General features: G+C 52.0%; 1 protein-coding gene and 1 long non-coding RNA gene across 8 annotated transcripts in view; one reads left to right on the top strand and one right to left on the bottom strand.

Annotated features, from left to right (window-relative positions):
* SLC22A23 (solute carrier family 22 member 23) overlaps positions 1-18,908 on the top strand; it is a 187,993-nt gene that overhangs the window by 164,036 nt on the left and 5,049 nt on the right. For 4 of the 7 annotated variants that reach the window (XM_054491067.2, XM_063665774.1, XM_054491069.2 and 1 more), the window contains 4 exons: positions 2,983-3,085; positions 5,800-6,032; positions 7,761-7,793; positions 8,884-9,007. In XM_054491067.2, the coding sequence (XP_054347042.1) occupies positions 2,983-3,085; positions 5,800-6,032; positions 7,761-7,793; positions 8,884-9,007 (493 nt within the window). Of the gene's footprint in view, positions 1-2,982; positions 3,086-5,799; positions 6,033-6,397; positions 8,042-8,883; positions 9,008-18,908 lie in introns of those variants that run through there. The other 3 variants (XM_054491066.2, XM_063665773.1, XM_063665775.1) reach the window with 2 other exon arrangements.
* Positions 9,589-14,985, bottom strand: LOC134739683 (uncharacterized). Its single transcript, XR_010126552.1, has 2 exons — positions 14,659-14,985; positions 9,589-12,751 (listed from the first exon to the last, which is right to left on the bottom strand). It is a non-coding gene; the product is annotated as an uncharacterized LOC134739683 (long non-coding RNA).

The raw sequence follows: 18,908 nt of genomic DNA, 5'->3' as shown, positions 1-18,908 counted from the left end.
GAGCACGGGGCGGGAGGACACGTGCTCCCAGAGGCTGCGCCGAGTTCTCCCATCCGGCCCTCAAGGCAGCGCTTCATCCTATTTCACAGACGAGCAGCTGGGCTCAGAGCAAGGACAGCGTAGCTTTTCCAAGGAGCCAGCCAGAAGTGCAGAAGCTGGGTTCCTGCCCGGGCTCATCGGGCCCCTCACAGCACCCAGACCTCAGCCCCGACCACACGGGGATCTGTGAAAATGCGGAGGCACAGGGGCTGCAGGATGGTGTTGGACATAACCTGGCTCATCAAAATTCAGTCGGCTCGACATGGGTTTTGGTTGGAAAATTTTCTGATGGCTCTAAGTCAAGCAGGCTGATGTGTCTTCCTTCTCCTCTGTCTCGAGGAGAGCACGGGAGCCGGGTGCTCGCAGCAGCAAATCCTGGATGCCAGTGTCCCACAACCTGGCTGGGCTCCCTGTTGCCCATTCATTTCCATGTGTGAGGAGTTTAGAGAAGTCCCTAGATGTCCATCTGATACCTGGACAGACAAAAAGACCTCTTGGATTCAGCTACCATTGAGGGTGTTAGAGCCATCTGAAGTGTCCTATAACATAGAGTGCTGCCTTGAAGACTGGATGGGAGAACTCGACGCGGCCTCCGGAAGCACTCGAGGATTTGGGGCCCAGAAGAACAGACATAATGCTGTGGAAGCTTCATGCTGTTGACAGGCTGGTGATGAGTAACTGGTAGTAAGATAAGCACAAAGTCATTGGACAGTGACTCTGCCAGGCATGGGAGGAAGCGCTTCATGTGCTTCCTGAAAACATATCAATAGCCCTGGAAAGGTTAATCTAATTCCACTTAGAAGAATTCAGTTACCTCTGCAGACTACAGTCAATTTTTTAGACTGGGTTCTAGGTTTAATTTTATTTAAAAAGCTCAAGTCATAATGCAGTTGTTATTGCTTCTTTAACATCATACTTCATAAACAATAACATATCAGGAGTTCAGTTTGGGGTATATATTTTTTAAAACTTTAAACTTACATGGACTTGCTAATGGACATTTAAATTTTCTTCTCAGAAGTCTCCCATGGTGAGAAAACATAGCTATTACAGTTGGTTTCTGATGAGTTCTATAATAGCAGAGATATTCAGATCATCGGATCCAAGGTTTTCTGTTAACCATGATATTTTCAAGCTCTTTTTACAAAATTAGTTTTTTTTAACCATAGAGAAACTGTGCCTGTAGTCAAAGTAGCCCATTTTTGCTGAGGAAAAATAATGGACCTTGGGAGCTGAGACGGTCCGTGGACCAGCAGCTGAAATGTCAGCCCTGTGGGCTTACACACAGACCTCAATCTTTGCACCCAAGTATGGGAAGGGAGAAAGTTCTGGAAACTCAGTAGACATGATATCCCTCAGACAAGTGAAAGGTTTCTCCTTCTCCCTTCTGTGCCCTGGCTGGTGACACTGAGTTCAAAAACAATGTTTGAATAAAAAGTTCCTAAATCCCTACGGTTTAGCAACATTTTTCTTCAAACTATAATGAAAGAGCTTTGTGACCCTCCTGCCGCTGGAGGGCAGGAAGGAGGTGGAAGAGGAGGGTTGAACTTGAGCCGTCCAGGGTTCAGAGTGGCCCTCGGAAGCACAGGGCCGGGGTCCTGGAGACACAGCCCCCGAGGGAGCAGGAGGGTCTCTCCAGAGGCAACGACGCACCTCCCAGCACTCGACTTCCCAGATTGCAAATGTCTGATACTGTCATGATACTATTGTCAAAACTGAGAGTGTGACATTGGAACACTACTATTCACCAAACCCCAGCCTTTATTTGGCACCTCCCATCATCGTGCTTTCCATGATGACTCCTCCTGCCCCGGGATGCCACCCAGGACTGCGTCTCGTCCTCCCCTCTCCCTAGTCTCCTAGTCTGACAGCTGCTCATCTTTCTTGTTTCTGGTGACCTCAACAGTCTTGAAGTGTCCTGGTTCCCCTCCGCTTCGGGAAGTCTCCCTTTTCTTTTTTGGCTCCCCGGTAGGGGATTACTCCAGGAAGACATGCCAGGCTAGGAAGGCAGAGGGGCAACAGAAGGCTGAGAGTGGCATTCCTGCTCCCAGACGTGCAAGCAGACAGCTCCTGGAGGCCAGCACCCCCGCCATTCTGAATCTTCTCTGTAAATTGCCACATCAACACCAGCACCTCCGCAGACCCCTTGGCCTGGTGAATGTAACACTGTGCGCTGGTGGACCCCCTTCAGAGGGGCTTTCAGAGCTGCTGGAGCTGCACAAGAAACTCAGTCTCATGACTTTATAGTTGCTCATGTCCCTTGGAGCCAAAACGTTGTCCAGCTCCCAAGGACTTCTGTTAACTAAAACATGCACACATATACGTATGCATATGAATGTGTGCATGTGTGCGTGTATACACATACACGCAGATGTATTCACTTATGTATTTGTCTTTCAAAGATTCATATGTCCTAAGGGCAGTTTCAGCAGAAGTAGCTACAGCCATAGTTCCACCCCGCAAGGCTAAGAAGCATATCTGCATGTGGTCTTCCCTGTCTCCGAGCCGGGGGTGACACAGGCGGATGCAGAGTGTACAGAAAAGAACTGCGTGTTTAGATTTGCTCAGGGTCTAATGAGGGCCTTGGTAACCTAGAATATCATCGCCGAGCTCTGTACTCAGACAAAAGTGAACTGAGTCGACACTGTTTGTTTATTTGTGTGCACTCTGCCTGGTTCCAAAACAAGGGTTTGTGATGGAAACTTCTGCTGACGGTGCACCTTGGTGCCCTCTCAGGCACCCGAGGGAAACCTGAACTGAAAAGCTGTAGTCTTATGAGTGCCTTTCTATCCTGGAAACCTAGACCCTATCCACTGGCAAAAAAAAAAAAGCCTCTTTCCCTTCTGTGGTGCCCGAACTGGGGAACCGGGGCTGTGACTGCAGCTGCTGCCCCGTCCTCCATGGGTGGCCTGCCCAGGGCTCACAGGGTCTGTTTCTTTGCAGAGCTGGAGAAGGAGCTTTCCCGGAGGCCCAAGAAGGTCTGCATCGTGAAGGTGGTGGGGACACGGAATCTGTGGAAGAACATTGTGGTCCTGTGTGTGAACTCGTGAGTCAGAGGACAAGTGCCAGCCAGGCGGGAGGGGGCCAGGGAAGAAGGCGGGCGGCGGTGAAGCCCAGGGCCCTGCTCCCCACCCCGCTGAACTTGGAATCCTAAGGGGGTGTGTGTGAAGAGTGACACAGGCTAGAAGATATTGACCTCCCCCTCCCGGAAGCCTCAAGCAGCCGGTGCCCCCAGCCCAGGCATGTAAATCCTGTGAGCAGGGCCTCCCCACCACGTGCCCGTGAGGTCCAGGGAACCAAGATGCACATGAACGCACCTCCTCAGGGGCACAGCGGGGGATGCTACAAGGCTGGAAATTCTGGGCACTGTCTCAGGACAGGGGATTTGAGACCCAGGAGGCCTTGGCTGTGGCCCCTGCCTCTAGCCGGCCCTGCCCTTCCTGAACCTGCAGCCAGCCTGGCCAGAGGCCCCAGGACAGCCGCGGGTGGAGGCAGGTGGCCCTGAGCCAGGCCAGTGAGCCCAGACCTCCTCCCAGGGCCCTCACCGGCCCAGGTCACCCTGCCTGCTGGGTCCTGCAGGGGCTGGGGGCATCACTCACACAGGTTCTTCACAGCCCAGTCCCTGGACTTGGTGTGTACCTAGAAGGTCACTCCTGTCTTGAGCTCAGTGGCCCTCACTGTGCAAGGCGGTCCCTTGTTCAGGGTCAGAGGTCACCAAGGTGGCAGAGGGGAGGGATTTGACTCATTTGGGTTAGAGGTCACCTGGGGTGTTGCACTCATTTGTGGAAGGTCTCGAGCTGCCACCAGGTAAAGACAGGCCCAGGGTGAGGGCTCAGGGCCAAGCATCCCCCGTGTCTTTTTCTGTCAAAGCAGCTCTATTTCATCAGTTCTCCACATTGGGGTTCTGGGTTGAAATTGATTTGTGAGGGGTACAAGAGGCTCTACTGCCAAAACAACAGTAGAGCCTCATCCTGGAGCTCAGGAGAGAGACCAAGGCCAGGGACCGGCCACAGCCACACCAGGCCAAGCCCAGGGCCCCAGCCTTGGCCACCCTGCTGCTGCCTGGTTCAGGTAGATGCTGGGTGAGCTGGTGGCACTATTAGGAGTTGAATGGCTTCTCCAAATTTTATGTTGGGAAAAACACGAAATTTAACATAGACAAGATGGTGAGTTTCCATTTTAATGACTCTTTTTGTGGAGACGGGGAACCGAGCTCTCTGGCTCTGTTATCTTCAGATGACCTGTTGTGGTCAGGGGAGACTTCATTTCTACCAGAGCAAGAAGGTAGAAGATTGCCCTGCTATCTCAGCAGGCCAGAAGAGGAACTCTAGAGGCGAACTGAACCAAATCAGTTGCTGGATTATAAAGCCATTGCGTGGGGGCTGGGTCCTCTGCATATTTCCCAAGAGGAAAGGCACTCACATGGCCAGGGGTGGCTTCCCCCTATGGGGAAGGGACGGGGTCTGTTAGGGTTGACCTTGATGCATTCTCAAGGTTAGATGAGAAGGACTTAGATTTCCCTGAAGCACGAAAGGGTGGTTGGGAGAGAGAAGGGGGCAGGTTTTGGCTCTGGGATGGATGCCAAGAGCAGACAGAACAAGGGTCCCTCGAGGCACCATGGGTGCATCACACACAGGCACACCCCAAAGGTTCCTGAGAGCCCTGAGACACCCCATGGATGGCCATCAGCAGCCTCCCTGGGAGGGTGCAGCCATGCCTTTGTTCCTGTTTTCAGGGCAGACATGTTTTTCCAGCAGGTTGATACGCTCGTGTGGGGCAGTAAAGAAGCTTGACCCAGGGCAGTGGAGGGGAAACAGGGATAAATTAAGAATCAAAACAGAGGCCAGGCATGGTGGCTCACACCTGTAATCCCAACACTTTGGGAAGCCAAGGCAGGCGGATCACTTGAGGTCAGGAGTTCGAGACGAGCCTGTCCAACATGACGAAACCCCGTCTCTACCAAAAAATAACAAAAATTAGCTGGGCATGGTGGCGGGTGCCTGTAATCCCAGGTACTTGGGAAGCTGAAGCAGGAGAATCACTTGAACCAGGGAGGGGGAGGTTGCAGTGAGCTGAGATCTTGCCACTGCACTCCAGCTTGGGTAAAACAAAAAAAGAAACAAAAAAACAAAAAAAAAAAACAACAAAAAAACAAAAACAAACAAAAAAAGAAGACAGAGTTTCCTGAGGACCATATATATGTCTTCCATTGGCCTGGCTTCTGCCTGGCTCCTCCAGGCTGCGTGGGTGGAGTTGAGGCTGGTATGGGTAGATCTCCACCCTTGCAGAACCCTAAGTGCCCAGAGAAGCTGCGTCTCTGAGTTGCCGCTTACCCGCCAAGAGCCTCGTGCGAGCTGCTCTGCCCCCCTGCCCCCGTGAAGTGGGTGTGCAGTGGCTGTTGGGAGTGCAGCCCTGGGTTAACTGAGTTAGTACCTGGAAAGCGCTTCGTCTTGGAGGATTCCCCTGAAAGCGCGTGTTTTAAAAGGACTCACTGCTCTTGTGCCCACACCTGTCTACTAAAGCCATGGTAGAGGTGCATGAGCGTGGACCTCCACGGGAGAGGCATTCCGTATTTCTCCCACGTCTCCTCTTTTGCATTTGCTCTGTAACCTGCTCGTGGTTCGGTCATGACGGGCTTTTCTATGACACCTTGAGCTGCTTCTTCATCTCCTGGTCACCTGACAGCACGAGCTCCCAGGAGACGGCGCAGCCCCTGGCGTGGGGGCGGCCCACCCACCGCCGCTCGGTATGTCTCCACAGGCTGACGGGGTACGGGATCCACCACTGCTTTGCCAGAAGTATGATGGGCCACGAGGTGAAGGTGCCGCTCCTGGAGAACTTCTACGCTGACTACTATACCACGGCCAGCATCGCGCTGGTGTCCTGCCTGGCCATGTGCGTGGTGGTCCGGTTCCTCGGGCGCAGGGGAGGGCTGCTGCTCTTCATGATCCTCACCGCCCTGGCCTCGCTCCTGCAGCTCGGCCTCCTCAACCGTGAGTGGGCCAGGGAGGTGGGCCGGGTGCAGGGAGGGGAGCTGGCAGATCCCCAAGGGCATTTGAAGGGCTGCGTAAGACTCCGTTGGCCACTCTCAAATCTACCTCTGGAAGGAGCTGCTTTGGGGAGGACAGAGCTTCAGTTGAGAGCATCTGTGGAGCCCGCCTTAGAGGGCACTGGGCCTTCCCTCCTCCCCCTGTCCCGGCCGGGGCTACACCATGATCCCTTCCGAGTCCTGGTGGCTGGGTCTTCGCTAATAGGTAGACTGCTTCTGTGTGATTCATCACATGACGAAGAACAAAGGATTGTTTCTTTCGAGTGACATTAAGGGGGAAATAAATCTGTTTTGTCACCCTTGCATTAGGGCCATGCTTTTCAGCAGATGTTCCCGAGTTCATCAGCTTCTCTTTGGACCAAAGAATTTCTCAGTAAAGGTTAAAAATAATCTGGCCGGATGTGGTGGCTCACGCCTGTAATCCCAACACTTTGGGAGGCTGAGGCGGTCAGATCACGAGATCAGGAGTTCAAAGCAGCCTGACCAATATAGTGAAACCCCGTCTCTACTAAAAATACAAAAAATAATTAGCTGGGCTTGGTGGTGCACGCCTGTAGTCCCAGCTACTCGGGAGGCTGAGGCAGAAGAATCGCTTGAACCTGGGAGGCAGAGGTTGCAGTAAGCTGAGATCGCGCCACTGCACTCCAGCCTGGGTGACAGAGCAAGACTCCATCTCAAAAAAAATAAATAAGGCAAAGCTAGAGAGTCCATCTGGTCCTTCCAGCAAGCTCTGTATAGCTCCTCACCAATAAATACCCACTCCCGTGTATGGACAAACCACAGCATCTCCGTGGCCGGCCCAGGGCGCGACATGAACAGGCAGGACTGATGAGCCTCTTCTCCCACTCTGGCATGGTCCTCCTGGGACAGGCTCGGGACACTGGGAACATCGACCCCACAGAGCTCCCCTGCCTTTACAAGGAAAAATGAACCTGGAGTCTCAGAACTAGACGCCAGGGCTGTCCACCGCACCCAGATGAGAGCGGCCTTGTCATGCAGCCTGGATTAGAGATGGCTCACTTCAAACTCAGGAGCAGCTTTCTAACTTGGACAGGTGCTATGCAATCTATACCTTGTTGGGAGACGCTGTTAGGCTTAGCTAATGGAATGCACACGTGGCGCCTGTCTCCCTCCATCCCCGTTCCCCAGCTGCCCTTCCAGGGAGTCTCTGCCCTGCTCACAGTTGGGATGGAAGTGGCAGGGTGCCTCAGCCGCCGGGTGTTGCGATGCTCCTTTGGCCCTGAGCAGGAATGCACAGGAGCCCCAAGTGAACACCAAGCAGCCGTGAGGAGCAGAGCTGAGGCTGGCAGGCGTGCCCCACAGCGCTTGACGCTGCTTGAGTGCAGGCCGCAGTGACCTGTGGGTCACTTTATGTGCAAGGAAGCTCATCCTTTGCACCTGCTAGGGTCTCACTGTGAAAGTTCCATTTTCTCCTCAGGCTCTGAGGCCAGTGGGGTCTCACTCCTTTCTTCCTAACAAAAAGATCTTTGTTTAGTGCAGTATGAATTCCACTGCCCCGGCGGCCAGCGCCATCCCAGACACGGAAGGGAGTTTGCTTGAACCAAGTCGCACGGGAACACGCTAGGCTAACTCCACACCTAATGTGCTCTCTCCTCTCTCCTCACTTGCTTGGCCCTTGTCCGTGTGGGTGTGATCATGTCTGCGGGCCCAGTGATTGGAAAGTACAGCCAGCACCCAGACTCAGGTGAGTCCCAAGCACGTGGGCTGTGCTTCCTCATCTTGTATTATATCTAAATGGGTGTTTTCTCGAAGACTCACAGACCTGTGGTTTCCATTTCCTCTCTTTCTCCCCCTTGCCCTCCAAGAACTGCAGCTGAAGTTGGCCGTAGGTTGGACACTATACGGATACATTTGTATTCTCCCTCTTGCCTCTAGAAAGAGCGACTGGTGCTTCCCTGTTTGTGTGCTGCTTGGCACGCATGCCCCCGCTCCTTCCCCTGGCACCAGGCTCAGCACAGGCCCTGGCCCGGCGCCAACATGCTTTGTCTTATGGACGGCGTCTGGGTGGGGGGAGAAAGCCCGGGAGTGCTGGGGCCCGGCTGTCTGTGCTGCCAGGGGAAGCCGCTGTCCCCCTTTGACTCATGTAAGCTTGCTATCCTCCAGCCATGGGGACAGCAGAGTGCCGCCCTGCACCTCAAAGCTGCTGCTGCACCCACCTGGCCTGCCCACCCCAGCCCTCGCCCGTGTCGCTGGGGAGTGCTTGCCCTCTATGCAGCCTTGGGGGAGCTGAGCTGAGCCCCAGCTGTGTGGTCCTGACAGCATGCCCGTGCACTGTGCCAGACCCTGTCCTGGCGCGAGGTTGGTCTCCGGTGCCATTTACGAGGGCTTCGATGGGTTGAACAGTTGCCTTCTGGGCCCATAAATTCTGTGGCTTGAGTTTTTGTTTCCTTAAATCAACCCTGACTCAGCTACCCTGTCCCACACGTTGGGCACATCAGACCTGACTGGAGCAAATGTAGGCCAGGGCACAGGGATGTTGCTGTGGCACCAGGGACACGCCAGCCTGCCCTCCCACCAGGCATGGCTCCCGGCTGAGGAATTCCAATAGAGGCCACCATGAGCTCCAGCATGCTTGACGCACAGGGACTCATAGAAGCCCCACAAAACCCACTGCAGGGGCATTGGGCTTCTAGTCCTTGAGGTGCTGCTTGGTCCCCAGAGGGAACTGCATACCCATCCATGCCGCGCGCTGGACACTGGGGAGGAGCTGTGCTGTGCGGCCCCTGGCCTGGCTTCCTCTCTTCCCTCACCACCTTCTTCTGACCTTCCCCCAGGGATGAGTGACAGCGTCAAGGACAAATTTTCCATCGCGTTTTCCATCGTGGGCATGTTCGCCTCCCATGCGGTGGGGAGCCTCAGCGTGTTCTTCTGTGCGGAGATCACCCCGACGGTGATAAGGTGCGTCATGGGAGACACCCCGGGGGACGCCGGCTTCTCGGAAATCAAAGACGAGTCCCTGGCTCCAGGCTGGTGTGGGATTAACCAGCGTCAGCTCTGTCTCTGGCTCTGGACACATCAGCTTCGTGGTTCACAGCCGAGGTGGCTGTGGTACCCAACCCCGAGGCGCCCAAGAGTCACAGAGAATCTGGCCCTGGGGTCCTGTCCAGGCAGCAGCAGGAGGAAGGGGGAACAGGGAGCTACTCTGGGTGCAGGAAATATGTCAGTGTCTGAGTGTCTGGCAAGGGGGGGAGTTCAGCGGATCACTTATGCCGCACTTCCACCAGAACCTGTGCCGCCAGCTCTGTTAAGAGACCTCACGGCACAGCTATTGCAAAATGTTTTAAAAAGTAGAAAGAGCCTACCCCCACCCCCCCAACCCTGAGATGGAGTTTCACTCTTGTTGCCTAGCCTGGAGTACAATGGCATGATCTTGGCTCACTGCAACCTCTGCCTCCCAGGTTCAGGCGATTCTCCTGCCTCAGCCTCCAAGAGTAGCTGGGATTATAGGTGTGCACCACCACGCCTGGCTAATTTTTACATTTTTAGTAGAGACGCGGTTTCACCAGGTTGGCCAGGCTGGTCTCGAACTCCTGACCTCAGGTGATCCCCCCGCCCTGGCCTCCCAAAGTGCTAGGATTACAGGCGTGAGCCACCCTGCCAGGCCAAAAGAGCCCTATTTAATACTGACCTGAGAAGCTGATGTCATGAATCCAAAGAGAGAAAGCCCAGCGAGGGAGATCACTGACTCATGTAAGAAACACAGATGGAGAGCCCACTGCACGCCAGACACTAGGCCCAGAAAACACAGCAGCACAGTCCCGCCCTTGTGGAGTCTGTGGCCATTTCATACCTCCCTAAAAGGTGTGACTAACTTGTGCTCAGCCACTTTTGTTTTAGTTCGGAAAGTGAGGCTGGCCCCTTCCTGGTGCTGTCTCTGTCCCTGGGTCGTAGTTCATGGGTGCTACACACCATTTACTGTTGCCATGCTTATAGGTTAATAAAAAGGCATGCCTCCACCAAAAGGGCATCACTCAGCTGCAGTCATTTTCCTAAACTGTTTGTGACTTACTGAGGAGCTTGAGTTGTACCACACTGAACTTCTTAAAGGAGTATCATTAGCATTTCTCATGCACATGCCTTCGTTAAACAGAACTTGAGAGTAAGGGCAGTAGCTCAGCCGTGAATCAAAACCCGGGTGTCCGCATAATGACACCCTTGGGAAAATCCAGTAGCGGCCACTCCAGTCCAAGGTGGACTGTGTGGAGGCTAAGCTGGGGAAGGCTTTGGAAGCAAGTAGGCAGGTGCGTGGACTTTCTTACTTTCCACATTTCCCGTAGCCATGCTAACAACAGCATCTTCACGTCCGCACTTTGATTCATTCTCTTGGATCTGTATCATACAGGCCCAGCCTGACAGCTACTGGGTACCTGGACAGAAATGCCAAGGCATTGTATGATTAAGCACCAAGGAACTCATCCTGTCCCTACCTTCTCCATAAGCCACAGGGGAGAGATGAGTCAGGAGCTTATTTAGTGCTTGTAGTTGCAAGATACCTCAGGCCGACCACAGGCTCACTCCCTGTCTAAAGGACAGAAAGTGAAATTTCCCTCCTTTATCAAACAAAACAGCAAAGCCAAGTCTTTCAATAGACCAGAAGCCACAGTCAGACCTTCTGGGTTTCCAGCTGGCCTCCTGCAGCCTTTGCATGATTATGCATATTTTGTTGGGGGAGGGGGTGGCTAGCGGGTACCCCTTAACTCTGGCAGTTGGTAGGGATCATTATTCTCTGTTAGATTTGGCTTAGCAAGCTAGACAGAAGGAAATGCTGTATGCTTTTCCTCTTTGATGCAAACCTGGAAAGATTTGGGGATAGAAATTCAACAAACATGTTCTCAGATTCAGCTTGCCAAGATGACAAACTGGAAAAAATATGTGACCCTTAGTGATGTTTTTGTGCCTGCAGAGGATGAAAGGAAATTAAGTCCAAAGGGGGTCCCTGGGCCGGGCTGGGAGAATGTCTAGCGTTCCTGACAAATCCCTCTTCTCGCTGGGAGCCCTTTTCACCCGTGCCATCGGGAGGCCACAGCTCTTTCTTACAAATGACTGAGGAACAGTTCCCATGGAGGCCCTAGGATGGAAGTAGACTCCGCTACCATCCCCCCACTTCACAAAGAGAAATCCAAGATAAGCCGCGATGGACGGCCTGGGGCCCATGAGCTCCATCTTTCTTAGCACAGAACTAGCCTTTCCCTAGGACACTATTACAGACAAGCCTTCTGGCAGCAAAGGGTAAGGGGCCAGGATGGACTGCCTGGAAGCAAATATGAGGATACGAAATTTTCTGCAAAAAGTTCAAAAAGTGCTTTTATACTTTTCATACTTGTTCCCCCACAAAAAGCAACAAAGGCTTGCAGAAATCTATTGCCCCAAGGATGATAGAGGCCAAGTTAACTAAATATTGTTTCCTGAGATTCTGTTCAGACCTCACGTTGACAGAACCAGCTACCCGCTCAGGCCCAGGCCAGGTGGTGGTTCTCATCAGCCAGTGCACAGCTCCTCTGATTCATTTGTAAGACGTTGGGAGTTGGGTGACTTGGCAAGTCTATCTGACTGTACCCACCTCCCAGCTTGACATGGACAGAAGTGGCCTGGGGTCCTGGGCGGATCTGGAAGCAGCTGCTGGCTGTGCTGGGGCGGTTCTTTTCTATCCACTGTCCATCTGGATGCTCCAGGTGGGCTCTGAGGCTTCCTTTGCCCTCACGGAGGGGTCCAGGTGAGAGAAGAGGCAAGCGCTGGTGATCATGACACCTGCCTGTTTTCTCCTGCTCTGCCCACTCCAGCAGCCCTGGCCCTTTCTAGGTCTTAAGTCGGACGGGCCTCCCTGACTGACGACTCCCTGACATCTGTCTTCCGCTCTAATGCTGCCTCAAGAATAGGCACTGAGGGCCAGGATGACCTGGGCTTAAGGGAGTATCAGAGTCTGTTCAACTTCTTTAAAAAGTTGTATCTTAAAGGCCGGGCGCGGTGGCTCACGCCTGTAATCCCAGCACTTTGGGAGACTGAGGCGGGCAGATCACGAGATCAGGAGATCGAGACGATCCTGGCTAACATGGTGAAACCCCGTCTCTACTAAAAATACAAAAAAAAAATTAGCCGGGCGTGGTGGCGGGCGCCTGTAGTCCCAGCTACTCAGGAGGCTGAGGCAGGAGAATGGTGTGAACCCAGGAGGCGGAGCTTGCAGTGAGCTGAGATCGCACCACTGCACCCCAGCCTGGGCGACAGAGCAAGACGCCATCTCAAAAAAAAAAAAAAAAAAAAAAAGTCGTGTCTTAAAAATGTCTGACATCTGAAAACAAGTAGTGAGTAGCAGACAGGAAGCCAGCATGCATCCCATGCCGGCAGCGCCTGTGGGGTGCGAGCGCTGAGGAGCTGGGCAGGATGAGGGGACAGTGCTGAGGATATGGCCCGGAGCCTGGGAAGGAGCTGGACGGAGCTGCCCATGATCCTGAGGCCGCCTCCCTGTGTGGCCTTGGGCGGGTCCCTCGGCCGGCTTTAGTGTCCTTGTCTTAAAACAAAACTGACTACAGGCACCTTGTCAGGCAGGGGTGGAGAATGGAGACCATGTGCAAAGGGCCTGGCCTCAGCACAGGACGGTTCATATTATTCTTCTTCGCTGGGCATCTTCAGCAGTTGTATTTATTTCTGTAAAAAATGGTACAAATATTTGCTCATCCTCAACTTCACAGAAATGTAGTCAAGTCACATTAAGTAATATAAAAGAGGAGCTGGAATGGGAGGCTCGCCTCCGGTGTTTCAATGTGAGATGGTAACGTTCACGTGGCTAACAGCAATTTGATTCTGGAATCCTTCATTCAATGAAGTTTGCCATTTCTAGTAAGAAGTCGGCCTGCATATCAGTCTTCCTACCTTATTGAGATCCTATTGCTAGTAAAATAAAGATATCCCGTGGATATTACAATTTTGTGCTCCTAAAGCACAAGGAGGCAGTGCGTGCCCTCGGTTCTCCTCTGTCCGTAAATCAAGCAGCTCTGACTTGTAAACACGGGCGTATGATGCCCTCTAGTGACAACCTGGAGAAAAGCAAAAAAGGCACTGGCAGAGCCCACATTTCAGGGGCAGGAAAGGAACCCAACACCTTAAAACCAAGGATGTAAAATCTCTTTCTCTGACATTTCAAGAGAGAAAAAAAACGAAGCCAAAAATGGCATACCAACTTCTGCCAAAATTTTTCCTAATCATACTGAATAATGTCAAGGAATCTTTTTTTTTTTTTTTTTGAGACGGAGTCTTGCTCTGTCACCTTGCTGGAGTGCAGCGGCATGATCTCGGCTCACTGCAATCTCCAGCTCCCTGGTTCAAGCAATTCTCCTGCCTCAGCCTGCCAAGCAGCTGGGATTACAGGCACCCGCCACCACGCCCAGCTAATTTTTGTATTTTTAGTAGAGACGGGGTTTCACCATGTTGGCCACAATGGTCTCGATCTCCTGACCTTGTGATCTGCCCGTCTCAGCCTCCCAAAGTGCTGGGATTACAGGCACATGAGCCACCATGCCCAGCCATGTCAAGGAATCTTTGATAGAAAACCAGAGAATTGCTTCCACAGAAAAAAATTAAAAGATATATTCCATATTATATATATGCATGTGTACATTTGTTGCATATTATGTATACACATAAACATATAGGTAGACGTTTTTCTAATGATCTGCAAATTAAATATATTTCATTTCATTTGGCACAGTTAACAAGATAAATCAGAATGATGTGGTTCACCAGGCACAATGCAAGGCTTTTGTTCCATGCAGTTTGCCCTTTAACAGTGGCCCTGTGCCCACCCCTCCTGGGGGTCTGTACTCTGCCCTCCTGTATGTGACTCCCGTGTGAGTAAGGGGAGTCCTCTCGCTGCTTGTCAGTGCCGTCCACATTTAGTGCCAGGAAGGTCAGGCAGAAACCTGGGAGGTTTCCGAGAAAATGATGTTCCCGTTAAAATCATGTCCATTATCCCTAGCATCTGATATGCCCTGTGGCTTCCTGAAAGAGCCAGGTCTACCAGAAAGACTTAATTGGCTATTGTAGGTGTTCAGTCTTCATCTTACAGAAGGATTTGGTCTTATTGCTCATTGCAGTGATCATCTATATTTAACCTGTCCCATTCACCTGGGTGAGCTGACCTTCCTATCCAGGAAGCCAGTGTGATCCACAAGCATCCAGTATTTATTAAGCACAAACAACACGTGCCTGTTGATGTTCCAGAAAATAATTCTTGCCCTTGAAGGGCTCAGAGACTAGTAAGGTGACAGGCACATGAACAAATACTGACAGAAAGATGCAGAGTGTCTTTGAACAGTGGTCTGGGACCCTCAGCCTGGAAAGAGTGTGAGTATCTGGGAGACATCCCCCAAATTCTTGCTCTTCCTCATCCATATCCTCGAGGCCCAGAAGCACAGTGGTGCGGCTATTCCTGCAACTCTTTCAGCCTCTCCCTGGGAAGGGCTTTCTAATATAAAGTACTGATGCCTGTCACAGCCTCCATGAGAGGTGGCTGTCAGTCTCGCTCCGTGGCTAAGGCAGGGGAATCTGTCACTCACCGAGTATCTTGGTTTTCTATTGCTGCATAACCAATCGCTCCAAAACACAGGGGCCTGAAGTAGCATGCATCCACCATCTCATGGTTTCCATGGCTCCAGAGTCTGGGCACGGCCTGGCTGGGTCCTCTGCTCCAGGTCTCTCAGAGGCTACCATCAGTGGGTAGGGTCCACCACTAAACCAAGTCAGGCACTGGTAGGCTCTTTCCTCACAGGCTGTGGGGCTGGCAGCCTCAGCTCCTCGCTGGCCACTGGCCATAGGGACCACAGTCACAAGGCAGCTCGCTTCGTCAAAGCTAGCAAGAGTCTGCTAGAATCCGCCTTTGGGAACCTTGTTGTGGAAAGAACATCTCACTATCCTGGCCGTAAATTTGATTGCTAAAAAGTAAGTTATTTGTACCTTGTACCTTGAGGCCCAGCACACACTCAAGACACAGGGTGGGAATTACTAGGGCCAGTCTAGAAATCCGACTATAGCGCTGAGTAGATGCCCAGGTGCCAGCCAGGTCTCAGTGGCTGGGCAGGTGCTGGTGACAGCACACGGAGTGGAGCCTGGTCCTGCCCTGGAAACATCTGGTGTCTATTAGACACACAGACACGCAACGCGAATGTGTCTTCAGGCTACACAAGTGTCCTGAGGATGCAGGGGGAGTGCCCAAGAGAGCCTGCTCAGTCTGGACTCAGAAGGGTGGACGGGACTGGGGAGTCCCAGGATGTGGCCTGGAGCCCCACACATAGTGGCTCTAGAGGGGATGCGTGTTTGGCAAGTGCACAGCGGCGGGAGGAGGTGAGGCAGGATTCCTAGGGCTCGGGGAGCAGGGGCAGAGGTTCCCGGAAGGGTGAGGGTGAGCGGGTGTGAAGCAGCTTGAGGAGGCAGTGTTTGCATAGCTTGGTGCCTCACTGAGAGGAAGGCCAGGGTGGAGAAGGGTCCCAGTGGCACAGCCCCCTCTGCCAACTTTTAGGACTCCATGTCATGCCGGGAGGCTTTAGGCCCATGGGAGAGGCTCATCCTGTTCGCCTCCCAGTTCTTGAACCTCTCCAGCTCTGCTTCCTCCTACGCCCAGCTGCCCCCTAGACCCTGAAAGACTTGGGTGGCCCCTCCCCGGCACTCAATGGATGCCACCTGGAACCAATCAATCCACGGATCTTCTTGTCCCCATGCTAGTCACATTTGTGCTTTAACCTCCACCGCACTTGGACGTTGGAGCTTTTCTCATCCCCGTTTTATAGACGCAGACCGAGGCTTCGGGAGGTGAAGCTGGTGGGCGAGGGGCCAGGATTCTAGCCCAGGCTCATGGGCTCCGGCACTCCTGCTCCCAGCCACTGCACTCACACCTTTGTGGCAGCAAAAGTCTGTTCTGTAGCTCACTTTGGGCTGGTTCTTTGTATGTGGGTTTACTCAAGGCTTGAAGGCTAATGGCTGATGCCCCGGTCTTGACAATCATCTAATGGAATAAACATTAACGAAAACCCTGTACCGGAAGGCATCTCCTTCCTCGAGAAGTGCACAGACGGCGCCCTACCCAGGTAGCCTGTGGGAGCTCGGCTGAGTGAGCCAGCATAGGCCAGCTTCACAGAGTGAGCACCGGACAGAGCTGAGGGACCCCGGTGCCATGAGTATTGGGACTGAAAGGCAGAGGACAGGAGGAAGAGGTGGGTGGGGCCCCCAGGACCTGTGCATCACTTTGCAGGCAGGAGGGAGCCATTGGAGGACTCTCAGCAGCCAGATGACATGATTAGCTCTGTGTTCGAGGAAAATCGGTTTGGCAATGGTGAGGAAACAAAGTCCAGGGGGTGCAGAAGATGCGCCAGGGAGGAACGCAGACCCAGGCGGCCTGGAGTGGAGGCCCTGAGGACTTGGTCATGCGCTGGACAGGAAGGAGCTGGGAAAGGGAAGAATCCAGCGACTCTTTATCCCCTAGGGCTGCAAGCCTGGCAAGGCTGCCCTTGTGCCCCCAAGCCCTGTGCCCATGGTGGATGCAGATGGGCGGACTGCAACCTACAGAGAGGCAGTCATTTCTACATTAGAGGGAGAGAAGGGAGAGAGAAGTGTCTTCTCTTATTCTGTTATAGAACAGGACAAAAACCCCCAACACACGCAGACATACACAATCACCATTCTTCCATTGCATTCTGAGAAAAAGGCTCCAAATCTGCGAATCTTCCTGGGGTTACTAGCATAGACCTGTGTATATCTGGTTTACGAGGGCCACCTGGGAACCCTGGGACTCCCATCCTCCCTGCCCAGGTCACCCCTGCCCAAGCCTCCTTGGGCATGAGCCACTGTGTCTGGCCTGCCCATCTTTTTACTGGATTATCTGTCTTCTTTGAGTTATAAGAGTGGCGTGGTGGCTCATGCCTGTAATCCCAACACTTTGGGAGGCCAAGGCAGGTGGATCACGAGGTCAGGAGATCGAGACCATCCTGGCTAACACAGCGAAACCCCGACTCTACTAAAAGTACAAAAATTAGCTGGGCATGGTGGCACGCGCCTATAGTCCCAGCTACTCAGGAGGCTGAGGCAGGAGAATGGCATGAACCTGGAAGGCACAGCTTGCAGTGAGCTGAGATCATGCCACTACACTCCAGCCTGTGCGACAGAGACTCTCAAAAAAAAAAAGAGTTCTTTATATATTCTGGTTACAAGTCCTTTATCTGATATATGCTTCACGAATATTTTCTCCCAGTCTATGGTCTTTTTCTTTTCTTAAACATGTATCTTTTGAAGGGTAAGAGTTTTTAATCCTAATGAAGTCCAATTGATCAGCTTTTTCTTTTATGGATCCTACTTTTGATGTGTAAGAAATCTTTGCCTAAGCCAAGGTCATAAAGCTTTTCTCGTTTTCTTCTAGAAGCGTTATGGTTTGAGCTAAGTTAAGCACTTAGATTTTATTATCCATTTTGAGTTCATTTTTTTACATGATGTGAAGGGTCCAGCATCATTCTTTTGCACGTGAATATCCTGTTGTCCCAGCACCACCTGTTGAAAAAACTATCCCTTCCCCCTCACTGGATTTGCCTCCATCTACAGTCAGTTGACCATAAATATGAAGGTTAGTTTCTGAACCCCCAGTTCTGTTCCATTGCTCTATTGATACATACACCAACACCAAACTGCCTTAAGTAGTATGGCTTTATAGTTTTGAAACTGGGAAGGCAAGCCTTCTAACTTTGTTCTTTTCCAAAATTGTTTTTGACTACTCTGAGTGTTTTGCATTTCCACATAAATTTTAGGATCGGTTCACTGTTTTCTTAAAAAAAAAAAAAAAAGTCACCTGGAATTTTGATAGGGATTATGTGGAATGTATAGATCAATTTGGGAAGAATTACCATCTTTACAATATTTAGTCTTCTAATTCATTAACATGGAATGTCACTCCATTTATTTTTATCTTTTTAATTTTCTCTCAGCAATGTTTTATCTTTCTCAGCATACAGGTCTTGCATTCCTTTGTTATTTATTTCTAAACATTTTATTCATTGGATGTTATTGTGAAGGGAATTTTCTTAACTTCATTTTTGGGTGTTGCTAGCATGTAGACATATAATTGACTTTTGTATGTTGATCTTGTGTCTTGTGACCTTGTAGGACAGTCTTTTGGTGAGTTAGGAGCTACCTATAGTGCCAACCAAGAGAACCACAGACTAGTCAAGAGCTGGAGTCATCTACCTGCCTCCTACCTGTTGCAGGGACCTCCCTTTCAGCCCACTCAGCCTCAGCAGTTCCAAGGACAAAGGTCTCTTCACTTCAAGGGGGTGCTTAACAATTAAGCAACCCCATTAGAAAGCTTCCCCAAACCAAAGGACCAGTCTGCCTGCTGCCGTGGAGCAAGGCAGACAACTCCACTCCCCCTTCCTCGAGACAAGGCCACCTCTGCCTGCCCCCTTCAATGAGGCCCCAGAACTGGGGACCAGGCAGCCCTCTCTAGCCTGGCCTGCCACCTGAGTGCAGCCTGGCACAGCACTGCTTTCTCAGGGGCCACAGAACACCTTTGTCCCAGTAATGTGTTTTTAGGTCAAAGTGGAGAGGTTTGAGGGATAGGGGGTTCTGTAAGTTTTGTGTATCTACTAATCCCTGGGACTCTTGGCTGCTCCCGTACAAGGCAGGGAGTGGAGATCAATGGCTGGCCTTCTGGACTTTGGTTGTCCTGAGCTCAGAGCTGCAGCGAGTTCCTCTGTCAGTGCACAGCTTCATTTGCGGGACCCTTCAGGCACAATCCTCAGAGATGGGACCGTTTCCAACGGTGGTATGT

The sequence above is a fragment of the Pongo pygmaeus genome, chromosome 5 (assembly GCF_028885625.2).
Source record: "Pongo pygmaeus isolate AG05252 chromosome 5, NHGRI_mPonPyg2-v2.0_pri, whole genome shotgun sequence".
Classification (NCBI taxonomy): domain Eukaryota; kingdom Metazoa; phylum Chordata; class Mammalia; order Primates; family Hominidae; genus Pongo; species Pongo pygmaeus.
Note: the sequence above shows the minus strand (reverse complement) of the source record. Positions and strands in the feature narration are given on the sequence as shown.